This window comes from Hippocampus comes, unplaced genomic scaffold (assembly GCF_001891065.2).
Source record: "Hippocampus comes isolate QL1 unplaced genomic scaffold, H_comes_QL1_v1.1 scaffold94, whole genome shotgun sequence".
Classification (NCBI taxonomy): domain Eukaryota; kingdom Metazoa; phylum Chordata; class Actinopteri; order Syngnathiformes; family Syngnathidae; genus Hippocampus; species Hippocampus comes.
In genome coordinates this window covers 3,071,440-3,084,086 of record NW_017806059.1, presented here as the reverse complement: position 1 = coordinate 3,084,086, position 12,647 = coordinate 3,071,440, and the positions used below count along the sequence as shown (strand labels likewise).

The 12,647-nt window shown below is 42.6% G+C and overlaps 1 protein-coding gene across 3 annotated transcripts in view; it reads left to right on the top strand.

Annotated features, from left to right (window-relative positions):
• The window catches only part of LOC109529634 (catenin beta-1), a 22,471-nt gene that overhangs the window by 7,229 nt on the left and 2,595 nt on the right, over nt 1-12,647 (top strand). For all 3 annotated transcript variants that reach the window (XR_002170867.1, XM_019893008.1, XM_019893007.1), the window contains exons 2-13: nt 8,309-8,360; nt 8,730-8,957; nt 9,041-9,294; nt 9,377-9,615; nt 9,957-10,158; nt 10,233-10,377; nt 10,504-10,607; nt 10,762-10,896; nt 11,027-11,230; nt 11,330-11,488; nt 11,622-11,741; nt 11,835-11,985. Coding sequence is in view for 2 of the 3 variants with exons in the window: in XM_019893008.1 (XP_019748567.1) it covers nt 8,348-8,360; nt 8,730-8,957; nt 9,041-9,294; nt 9,377-9,615; nt 9,957-10,158; nt 10,233-10,377; nt 10,504-10,607; nt 10,762-10,896; nt 11,027-11,230; nt 11,330-11,488; nt 11,622-11,741; nt 11,835-11,985 (1,954 nt within the window). In the remaining variant the exon portion in view is untranslated. The remainder of the gene's footprint in view (nt 1-8,308; nt 8,361-8,729; nt 8,958-9,040; nt 9,295-9,376; nt 9,616-9,956; nt 10,159-10,232; nt 10,378-10,503; nt 10,608-10,761; nt 10,897-11,026; nt 11,231-11,329; nt 11,489-11,621; nt 11,742-11,834; nt 11,986-12,647) is intronic.

The following is a 12,647-nucleotide window of genomic DNA, read 5'->3' as shown; positions in this document are numbered from 1 at the left end:
CCCCCCCCCCCCCCCCCCATTCAAATGTGAAAAAAAAGAACACCATGCTTGTCAGTTCCTATTTTTATGTATTTACTTATTTGGCCTCAGTACACAACTCACTGAAATGCTTTGATGCAGCCTAACTGCCTTGTGACACGAAGGACTAGTGGTGTTTTATGGCTTCTAGTCTAGACCAGGCAGTGAACTGTAGACATCACATATGGCTTCAAAGAAATCCCCATTCAGTTTTTGTTGGAACATGAGGCTTGTATTGCCTTGACTTGGTCGATGGTTTAGTCCGTTCAGCTTGAGGGTAAGGTTGCCATTTGTTTGCTGTGAATTGAAGACTCGGATGTATTTTTTTTTTTGGCTCATCTTTCAAAGCCGGATGCAAAAGGCCACTTTTCTACTTGTGTGAATGATGTGCTTTGATTTGTATGAAGTCTAGTGTTGCACATATGGCTCCCATTAAAAAGGGGGTTTGGGCTAAGTGAGTTTTCGCTTCACAAGCTTGAGGATGGCGTGTGAACAGTGAATTAAAATTGAGGGCTTTGTGGGATGAAACAACATAACAACGGCCGGATTGGAGATTGTTTTAGTTTTGCTGCTAAAATTTGGAGCTGTGTGTATGTAAATGGAAGTCCGTGAGTTTTGCCTCCTCTTTGCGTGTTGGCACAATTTAAATGACAGCAGTGCCATTTGAGTTGATGGGACTAACGTTTTGGGTGATGTACGTTTGTTGGTGTCAAAACAAAACAGCTAAAAATGCAGCCACAGCAATTTGATCAATACAGTATTGTATAAAAAGCTGTCGCTCCCTTTTAAAACAAACATCCCCGGGTAGGGTGAATTTAAAGAGCTATTGACCCTTTTTATTTTTAAATAACATACTTTGCTAGTTTGGTGTTCTTATGATCGCCTGGCCTCGGAATGAAGTTGTCTAATTGAAAGATGCTGTTTTTTCGGCAGGGGTGTGTATGTATGACAGAAATGCAGGCCATGCAGATTTTGAATGCTACCTTTCCGTATGATGACTTCTAAAGGCCATTCTATCTTGGGGAAAAACAAGCGGCACAGTCGCTTTATTCAATTTGAACTAGGACTGCAACATTCATCAAATTTTAATCATGGCATTGTCTTCCACAATGAAATTAAAAATAACTGATTTTCATCCCACCATAATCTTCCAGCCCTAATATGAACATCTAATCAAGCACTCTTAACTAGTAGTCGCCAAACTACGAGAGCTAAGGCTTCAAGCTGCCAAAATAACAAGCCGGCATTCCCTGAAGCGGGAGCCTAAATAAAAACTTGGGCAATTAAAAAAAAGCATTCTAAAATAATGATCAGTTATACTAGTCTCATTCTGCATGGAAAATGTTGTACTGCAACAAAAATAGATGGGTTTTCCCTGTCATGGTGAAGAATTGTGATTTAACAATCATTATTACCATTTTGTCGTTATTGTGCAGCCCTCGTTTAAATGTTGTGTACGTACATTACCCAGTTGGACATGGTATGGAAAATTGTGTCAAATTGATAGGAGTCTTGGGCTGAAAGATGCAATTGTCAAGCATGTGTGCTCTCTACAAAGTGATACGTTAAATCGAAGCGTGAGTTGCTAAAATCTCAGATTCTCTTTTTACAGCCGTCACTGAACAAATTACCACTGCAGTTTCCATAGTCATCTGGAAATGGGTTACTTTCAAAGTGTTGCACTGCCAACTGAATACTCGTAAAGAAACCCGAATAGTCCACCATTTCTCTCTTGCTGACAAAGTTGTAGCTATTTTACAGAACCGAGCCACTTGCAAATCAGACTTCATGGCGACTACTTGGAATCGTATAAACTTTCCAAGCTGATGACCACTCACCTATGTTACTTTGATCTGTGTTTAGTTCGGGCGGCTGTGCCAACTTTGACTCTCTGTATTTGTTCATATTAGGGCTGGAAGATTATGGTGGGATGAAAATCAGTTATTTTGATTTGAGATTGAAATCACGATTGGAAAAAATAATTTCACAATATTGTATTTATTCAACTACTAAAACTCAACCATACAATATCTTTATTTATATGGCGCTTTCTCTAAATCACCATCATAGCCTCAACCCCATTCATCCCTGCATGTTTAACACTTGATTTTTGAACACACTATTGTTTTTGTCAGGTACAAAATGACCTTGTAAATATGTGAAATTCAACCGTCGTGCATTTTAATTCCTCAGCATTTCCCTTTTCTCCATCATATTTATTTAACTTTTGGTATTGGGACTTGCTGGTCTAACTAGGGACCTTGGATTGTTTCCTGTCATGTGGAAATGTGTGCTGGTACAACTAAAAAAAGTCTTGGGTCTTTTTATCCTTGAATTTTGAGGAAAGGAAAATTCCACAATTCCTTAAACTCAGCTTTAAATATAACCTGTAAGGACAATGGGAAGATAGATTAGTAAGACAGTAAAATAAGACAAGATGAAAATAGTAGCATTTGGAAAAAAAAACAAAAAAAAAAAACAACAAATATTGGCTGTCACTGCACGTTTTGGCCTCTTATGGGCAGTGTGGTGCCGTGCCTGGATGGAATACACACTGAAAATGAGAACAGAAGAAAGTTACGATTTCACTCTTGAGTATAACTACCGTATTTTCACACCTATAAGGCGCCATTAAAAGTCTAAAATTTTCTCCAAAGTGGACAGCACGCCTTATAATGCGGAGCGTCTTGTGTATGCGCTGAGTACCAAAACCTGATAGAGAGCCGACACGCGTTTATATAGAGAAAAGGCGGAAGTGAATGAGGACAGGCATGCGGCGAAGAAGTCGGCCAATCAGTGAAGGGTGGGCGCGTATATATAATAGAGAGAGAGAGAGAGAGAGAGAGAGAGAAAAGGCTGACGTGAGTGAGGACAGGCATGCGGCGAAGAAGTCCGCCAATGAGTGAAGGGTGGACGTGTAAGTGGATGCTAAAGGCACGCCCCTAGCAGGTACCAGCACCTGTATAAAGTGTGGATATGTGCGTTATTGCAAAACAACTTCGGTTTTGGTTTCTAAGAACCCCCGAAATTACTTCTACAAAGAGACACGCCTACAAAGCTCAGTTCAAGCTTCAAGCCATCGGTTATGCGGAGAAACATGGGAATCGAGCAGCCGCGAGAGAATTTCAAGTCAACGAATTCATGGTTCGCAAATGGAGGAAGCAGGAGAACGAGCTTCGCCAAGTCAAAAAGACGAAGCTGAGTTTCCGTGGACAGAAGGCGAGGTGGCCCGAGTTGGAAGACCAACTGGAGCGGTGGATTGTTGATCAAAGAGCAGCCGGCAGAAGCGTCTCCACAGTCACCATTCGACTGTGTACTCACGTTTTTTGATCAATCAAAAAACGTGAGTACATTGTAAGCTGGCTAAATAAAATGCAACTGAACTCAGTTTTGCTTCCGTTGCCTTTTTAAAAACGTGTTTTTAGCGTGTATCCGTATGTCTTAGCATGCTACCGTATGCTTCAAGCTAACGTGTTTTTAGCGTGCGTGCACGCAGCGCATGCCGTATGTTTTAGCTGGCGTATGTTTTACCACTGTAAAACTGCGCCCAATAATACAGTGCGTTTTGTCTATGTGTAAAATACCAAAATAGCACCCGTTAGTGAGACTGCGCCCAACAATACGGTGCGCCGAATGGTTGTGAAAATACGGTAACTCAACTTTCCACAGATTGGGAAGAAATTTTGCATTTGAGTAGTGTTATCTTACATTTGTTTCCACAAAGTTGTGGGTTATTTTATTTTTTTGGGAAGGAATATCACTCCTGAAGTTGACGCTAATGACCATTAGCATTTGAATGGGATTTTACATTGATTTCGGCATTATCACTGTCGATGTTTTTAAAATTTTCAAATTTAAATATACCATGAATGGAATTCTTTTTTTTTTGTGTGTGTGTGTGTTTAGTTTTAGAGTAAACTGGGGTGTTATTAAAGAGCTTAAAGGGTGCTTCGGGACAAATCGCATACGCTACATATTTGCTTTGTCAGCAATTGGGCTGAGTGATGTGCTTAAAATGTAATCGCAATATTTTTGCCAGATATATCTAATTATAGGATAACAATATTACTGTCGGTTCATTGCAAACTAAGCATTATAAAAATATAAATCCAAAAGGATGTGGAAATTGCTTTTTATTTAAATAACTGACTGCCAGTCATCGACATTAACAATCAGCAATAAATTAAATTCACATTGTACTGCAACTGTCCTACACTAATAATTTTGCGACACAACAGAAGTATTTGTTTTGTTTGCCTGCATGCAAGCATGTGTAAACTGCATCGTGTGTTGTCTCTACCCCAATATGTTCAAGCACGCTTCAGTGTGTGGATATATGTTGTGTGGCTTGAAAAAGAGTTGACCACTCAGCCCTTTACATGGCAGTGGTTGTGTATCCATTGATGATTACATGGCAATGTGATAGGTAAACTCCCAGCGATGTGATCTATGCCTGGATCGCGTTTTGAGGGTGGCCAAACAATATATTACATTGTATGACTTTTAATTAACCCACAAAAAGATGGTGGCAGTGAACAAAGATGCACAATGCAACCGAAATGGGACGCAGCCCGTCTTGTCGGCCCATTCAAGTGAACGAATCAGCGTGGGCTGCTCGAACATTTTTACAAGACACTGGCAATTTTGAAATTATAAATATGATCAGGTAATGTTATAAAACACAATATAACTACACCGTTCGTATATACGTGACAGCAAAGATGGAAGTGGACTTCTTGCATGTGTGCTGTCAAGGCAACAGCAGCTGCGTGTGTCACTTGCTTGTACTGCATGTTTCCCCTCCTCTCTCACCCCCCCCCCGCAAGATGATTGTCATCTGCTGGTTTTGTCGATCAATGCCAAACTTAGACGGAGGAATGTGGTTGGTTGAACTGAGATTAACACACAAGTATGGCGAGGTAAGGTGACAGATACCGTCTTGATTTCGATATTGAATGTGCATATATTGATTTCGATACAATAAAGATGCATCGCTGAGCCCTAGCTAGCAACATGGTGTATTCAGGGTACTTTCATGTCTGGCACTTGTTAACGCGCCGCACTGTTCTGCATGTAGAGATGAAAGTCCTCCGGATTTTTCTGGGATTCTGGATTTTCACATTTTCATGAAATTTCCTCTGGAAAATTGAGGAAAAATTGCCCAAAATTCATCTGGATATTAGTTGACAACATTGAACGAACACGCGTTTGAGTTTGTTGTTTTGCTTTCACGAGCGTATCCATGTTGAGGCACGAACACTAGTAACAGTAACACCCCTCCCCTCGCATTCTTATGGCCTTGCCATTTCTCGGAGATTTCAAAATTTTGGCGAGAACGGAAGCCACAAAGGGTGCACGTGTGCGCACAAAAGGCAGATTAATCATTGAATGTCGAGTATTTGAATAGCGTTTTGTGGAAACTAATTCATGCGTGATCGGCCAGGTACGGTCCCAGCGCAATGTTCAAACAGGTAGACAAGCAAGCTGACATACGTGCAATAGACGCGACTGTTAGGAATACGTTCAAGTGGTCATGGCTTGAGGAAAAGGGCTTGAACAGAGATTTTTTTGCCCAACTACAGTACATTAGAAAGGTCGACAAACCTGGTTAAGTCAATTAAAATGCGCCGAATGGTTGTGAAAATACGGTAACTCAACTTTCCACAGATTGGGAAGAAATTTTGCATTTGAGTAGTGTTATCTTACATTTGTTTCCACAAAGTTGTGGGTTATTTTATTTTTTTGGGAAGGAATATCACTCCTGAAGTTGACGCTAATGACCATTAGCATTTGAATGGGATTTTACATTGATTTCGGCATTATCACTGTCGATGTTTTTAAAATTTTCAAATTTAAATATACCATGAATGGAATTCTTTTTTTTTTGTGTGTGTGTGTGTTTAGTTTTAGAGTAAACTGGGGTGTTATTAAAGAGCTTAAAGGGTGCTTCGGGACAAATCGCATACGCTACATATTTGCTTTGTCAGCAATTGGGCTGAGTGATGTGCTTAAAATGTAATCGCAATATTTTTGCCAGATATATCTAATTATAGGATAACAATATTACTGTCGGTTCATTGCAAACTAAGCATTATAAAAATATAAATCCAAAAGGATGTGGAAATTGCTTTTTATTTAAATAACTGACTGCCAGTCATCGACATTAACAATCAGCAATAAATTAAATTCACATTGTACTGCAACTGTCCTACACTAATAATTTTATGCTACAACAGAAGTATTTGTTTTGTTTGCCTGCATGCAAGCATGTGTAAACTGCATCGTGTGTGTTGTCTCTACCAATATGTTCAAGCACGCTTCAGTGTGTGGATATATGTTGTGTGGCTTGAAAAAGAGTTGACCACTCAGCCCTTTACATGGCAGTGGTTGTGTATCCATTGATGATTACATGGCAATGTGATAGGTAAACTCCCAGCGATGTGATCTATGCCTGGATCGCGTTTTGAGGGTGGCCAAACAATATATTACATTGTATGACTTTTAATTAACCCACAAAAAGATGGTGGCAGTGAACAAAGATGCACAATGCAACCGAAATGGGACGCAGCCCGTCTTGTCGGCCCATTCAAGTGAACGAATCAGCGTGGGCTGCTCGAACATTTTTACAAGACACTGGCAATTTTGAAATTATAAATATGATCAGGTAATGTTATAAAACACAATATAACTACACCGTTCGTATATACGTGACAGCAAAGATGGAAGTGGACTTCTTGCATGTGTGCTGTCAAGGCAACAGCAGCTGCGTGTGTCACTTGCTTGTACTGCATGTTTCCCCTCCTCTCTCACCCCCCCCCGCAAGATGATTGTCATCTGCTGGTTTTGTCGATCAATGCCAAACTTAGACGGAGGAATGTGGTTGGTTGAACTGAGATTAACACACAAGTATGGCGAGGTAAGGTGACAGATACCGTCTTGATTTCGATATTGAATGTGCATATATTGATTTCGATACAATAAAGATGCATCGCTGAGCCCTAGCTAGCAACATGGTGTATTCAGGGTACTTTCATGTCTGGCACTTGTTAACGCGCCGCACTGTTCTGCATGTAGAGATGAAAGTCCTCCGGATTTTTCTGGGATTCTGGATTTTCACATTTTCATGAAATTTCCTCTGGAAAATTGAGGAAAAATTGCCCAAAATTCATCTGGATATTAGTTGACAACATTGAACGAACACGCGTTTGAGTTTGTTGTTTTGCTTTCACGAGCGTATCCATGTTGAGGCACGAACACTAGTAACAGTAACACCCCTCCCCTCGCATTCTTATGGCCTTGCCATTTCTCGGAGATTTCAAAATTTTGGCGAGAACGGAAGCCACAAAGGGTGCACGTGTGCGCACAAAAGGCAGATTAATCATTGAATGTCGAGTATTTGAATAGCGTTTTGTGGAAACTAATTCATGCGTGATCGGCCAGGTACGGTCCCAGCGCAATGTTCAAACAGGTAGACAAGCAAGCTGACATACGTGCAATAGACGCGACTGTTAGGAATACGTTCAAGTGGTCATGGCTTGAGGAAAAGGGCTTGAACAGAGATTTTTTTGCCCAACTACAGTACATTAGAAAGGTCGACAAACCTGGTTAAGTCAATTAAAATTGTGTGCGTGCGCGCGTGTGTGTGTGTGTGTGTGTGTGTGTGTGTGTGTGTGTGTGTGTGTGTGTGTGTGTGTGTGTGCGTGCGTGTGTGTACACACACACACACACACATATTTGTATTTTCAGGAATGTCCACTTTCATTTCTATGCATCTATGTTGCTTTTGTTGGATTTAAAAAATGTTTTTTATAGATGTTTGGAAGTTAAAATCACAATTCAGTGTCGATTAATTGTCCAGCCTGAGTTAATATAAATGTATAACAAATGATTCGGTAAAACAGTCCAAAACTCTGTGCTACAGTGTTAATTTCTGCTTCAAAGGCAGTGGATATGTATACGCCCATTTTCTCCCACTGCTTATTTTCCTTCCACCAAGTTGAGTCACTTCCCACCCTTCCTCTCACATAAGTACTACCTAGCTGCCATGCTTAATGTGGGCCTTGCATGCGAGCTGCAATTTGCTTGGGTGGATTTCACACAAGACTAAAAACAAAGGTCAAGACGGAAAATTGGCACCGTCTCATCTGTTTCGGCTGGGACTAGGACGCAGATTCCATTTGTGTGAAGTGAGCATGTTGCAGTTGTTTTTGGTGTAATCATTAACAATGAGCCTGGAACGAAAGGAAGCGAGAGGTCACTGAGGCTGATAGTTCTTTCCTGTCTGTTTCAGATCAGGAAGCTGTGACGGCCGTGGTTTAAGGAAAGGAACATGGCTTCCCAGGGTGAGTTGAAACTTCAACACATGCGTGGACTTTTTATATTGCATCTGTTACATCTGAACACAAAGAATACATTCATGCATTTACAAATGCCTACATATGCTCTTAGTTTTAGTAGCAAATAGTGTTCAAATAATTTCCTTAATTACCATATTTGGGTTTGATGACAGCTATCTCAACAAACATTTTTCACAAATCCTAAAATGGCACTCCAAATATCTCTCCATCCTGGTGTTGCATTGAAGAGGATTTACATGGATTACCAAAATGTACTAGTTGATCTCTTGAAATCTGCTGTGCCAAATTGATTCTGCTAAGTTTTGTTTTTTTTTTCAGTGTAGCCTGGTTTTATATACGCTTGTCCCCTTTTAGCTGATTTGATGGAGCTGGACATGGCCATGGAGCCAGACCGGAAGGCAGCAGTCAGCCACTGGCAACAACAGTCATACCTGGATTCAGGCATCCATTCAGGGGCCACGACTACAGCTCCCTCCCTCAGCGGCAAAGGAAATCCTGAAGACGAGGATCTTGACAACAACCAGGTCATGTTCGAGTGGGAGCAGGGCTTCAACCAGAATTTCTCCCAGGATCAAGTACAAGGTGAGTCCCAATGGCTGCCATTGGGTCAATAATTTCGGATCTTGGCAAATTGTATTTGGGGAGAAACCTTCGATCTCTTTCAGACTTGGATGGTCAGTATGCCATGACCCGCGCCCAGCGGGTGCGTGCAGCAATGTTCCCAGAGACTCTTGAGGAGGGCATGCAGATTCCTTCGACACAATATGATGCAGCAAATCCTACCAACGTCCAAAGACTAGCAGAACCTTCACAAATGCTCAAACATGCCGTGGTCAATCTGATCAACTACCAGGACGACGCTGAGCTCGCAACTAGAGCAATACCAGAGCTCACCAAATTACTCAATGATGAGGACCAGGTAGTTTTCATCAATGGCGCATCATGCTGTACAACGCTCTGCTGTCACTGATCAACAATATTATATCTCTTCCTTGTTGTAGGTTGTTGTGAACAAAGCAGCCGTGATGGTACACCAGCTATCGAAAAAAGAAGCTTCCCGTCATGCCATCATGCGCTCCCCTCAGATGGTGTCAGCCATCGTCAGGACAATGCAGAACACAAACGACGTAGAGACGGCCCGCTGCACTGCAGGGACTCTCCACAACCTCTCCCATCACAGAGAGGGGCTGTTGGCTATCTTCAAGTCTGGAGGAATCCCGGCGCTAGTCAAAATGCTTGGGTACATGTGAAAATTGATGGATATTTGTGCTGGAAAGGCTATCGTGATATTTGTAACGGCTTTGAAACAATGAGTAATTTAGCATGGGAAACATGGTGCGATACATGAGATACATAGAGGCTTATCAGAATTCTTGAAATGTTTATACCATGTTTTGACAGTATCTGCATAGCCTCCTCTATTTACTGTGGTAGGTAATGTAGTGTTGCAATGGGGGGGACTGCAAAATTAATTGGCAATTTGTGCTGCCAAACAGTCACTGGTGAGAGGAAAACAATTTATAATCCAGTTCCTGTTTCCCAGATGAATTGTAATCCGATAATCCTTTTTCTGCTTTGCAGTTCACCAGTGGACTCTGTCCTGTTTTATGCCATCACCACTCTTCACAACCTCCTACTGCACCAGGAAGGAGCTAAGATGGCAGTTCGTTTGGCCGGTGGTCTTCAGAAAATGGTGGCCCTCCTCAACAAAACAAATGTCAAGTTCCTCGCCATCACCACAGATTGTCTTCAAATCTTGGCGTATGGAAACCAAGAAAGCAAGGTGAGTTCACCGCCTGGTCAGTTGTGCTGGAAAAATGTCAAGATTAAAATGGAAAAATGTTGTCTGTCTTCTAGTTAATAATCCTGGCCAGCGGGGGGCCCCAAGCATTGGTCAACATAATGAGGACGTACACCTATGAGAAATTGCTGTGGACCACGAGCAGAGTACTCAAAGTCCTGTCAGTATGCTCCAGTAATAAACCTGCCATTGTAGAAGCTGGTATGTTTGAGTTTAGAAGTCATGAGCAACTTTTTCACCACTAGCCGGCACCATAAACTGTTATTTATTTGACAGTTTTTAAATTGTGCTTTGCGGTTTATATTTCATGGTTGTCTCTTTGCTCAGGAGGCATGCAGGCTCTTGGACTCCACCTGACAGACCCAAGCCAGAGACTGGTCCAAAATTGTCTCTGGACTCTCAGGAACTTATCGGATGCTGCCACCAAGCAGGTGAAGCCCGGATCACGAACATGAAAAGCTTGACTCGGACTACTTGTACTTTTGTAGTGGTTGCATTTAAAGCGAATAAAGGAAATGTTTTAAATGGTGATCTACTGTTCTTGAATTGTTCCTGCTGTGCTAATTTGCACCATTTGTCTCACAGGAGGGTATGGAGGGTCTCTTGGGGACCCTGGTGCAACTTCTCGGTAGTGATGACATTAATGTGGTGACCTGTGCTGCCGGGATCCTCTCAAACCTGACTTGCAACAACTATAAGAACAAGATGATGGTCTGCCAGGTTGGTACTCGCACAGTTTTGGATTGAAATGTATTTGTAGTTTTCCTTGCTTATTGTTAACTGAGCGAAGTGTGAATTTTAAAGATGCAATTCCTCATACTGCTTCTTGCATCATTTTATTCCTGTGTAGGTGGGTGGCATTGAGGCTCTGGTTCGCACTGTGCTTCGAGCCGGAGACAGGGAAGACATCACAGAACCGGCCATCTGTGCTCTGCGTCACCTCACATCACGGCACCAAGATGCAGAGATGGCCCAGAATGCAGTCAGGCTGCATTATGGGCTGCCAGTTGTGGTCAAATTGTTGCATCCGCCATCACATTGGCCCCTCATTAAGGTACACACATGGTTTTGCGATTTCCACTGTGATTTGCTTTTGTTTTTGAGAAGTTGATTTTTTAAAAATGTGGCTGACATGCAAATGTGCCTCCCTCAGGCTACAGTTGGTCTGATCCGGAACCTGGCACTGTGCCCTGCAAACCACGCTCCTCTGAGGGAACAGGGAGCCATTCCCAGGCTGGTTCAGCTGCTGGTCAGAGCACACCAGGACACACAGAGACGCACCAGCATGGGTGGCACACAGCAGCAGTTTGTGGTGAGCGAATACAAATGTCTCGAACACACAGACATGCGCATCAGTAACCCTGCTACAAGAGCCGCTTGTGTTGTTCTCTCTACTGAGAGTACCTTGGGTACTGGTTAAAGGTTTGTGTATGTTGTGGTTTTAGGAGGGAGTTCGCATGGAGGAGATCGTGGAGGGTTGCACAGGAGCCCTTCACATCCTGGCCAGAGATGTCCACAACAGAATAGTCATTCGAGGACTTAACACAATTCCACTCTTTGTACAGGTAAAATGAAGTCAGTCACATTAATTCAGTTGCTGTTTGGCTGTCAAACACGCGAGCATGATTTGAACAAACATCTCATCTATCTGTGTACAGCTGTTGTATTCCCCCATTGAGAACATCCAGCGTGTGGCAGCGGGTGTCCTGTGTGAACTGGCCCAGGACAAAGAGGCCGCTGAGGCCATCGAGGCCGAGGGAGCCACCGCCCCGCTCACAGAGCTCTTGCACAGCCGCAACGAAGGAGTTGGTACGCCCATGTGACAGCTTTTCAGTCTGAAAAAGATCGTTAATGGTCACATTATTTCAATTTAGATTACTAAGGTACTGTACCTTGACTTACGAGTGATTGCTTGGTCATATTTGCGGTGTGTTGTCAGGCAAAGTTTGAAGCTATAGATGAAGTGCTGCTTAAGTGATGTGAAAAAAGAAAATGGAGCAATGAAAATACTGTAAGGCGTAGAAAAAAAAAGGAATGTGTTTCCGGTAACCCGACCGACCGAGAATTTCTACGTCGAAAAAACACTTTACGGTCGGCATTTTTTTCAAACAACCCTCTACATTTTTGTGTACAGGGTTTACATCGGTGCAAACTCTCGCGATATTCACGTTGACCGCGTGCGTCGTTTGCCCTATCCGTCTGTCAACAACATTGAATCACGGCAGCGGCCGCGATCTCCGACGACAGTTTAAACCGCGTTTTCTGTGTGACAGTCGCATGCTCGCACCGTAATGTTAAGAAAATAGCATCCATTGATGTATCGAAAAAATTCAGCGAACTATTTGATGAACACCACGGGCCGAGTAAAAACAGAGGGCGGAGGAGGACGGCGGAGGCGGTGGCGCGCCCCGGCCCCCCGAGTCCGGAGAGGGGAGGAAACTAAATAGATAGCGACGGAGCGCGGGACGGCT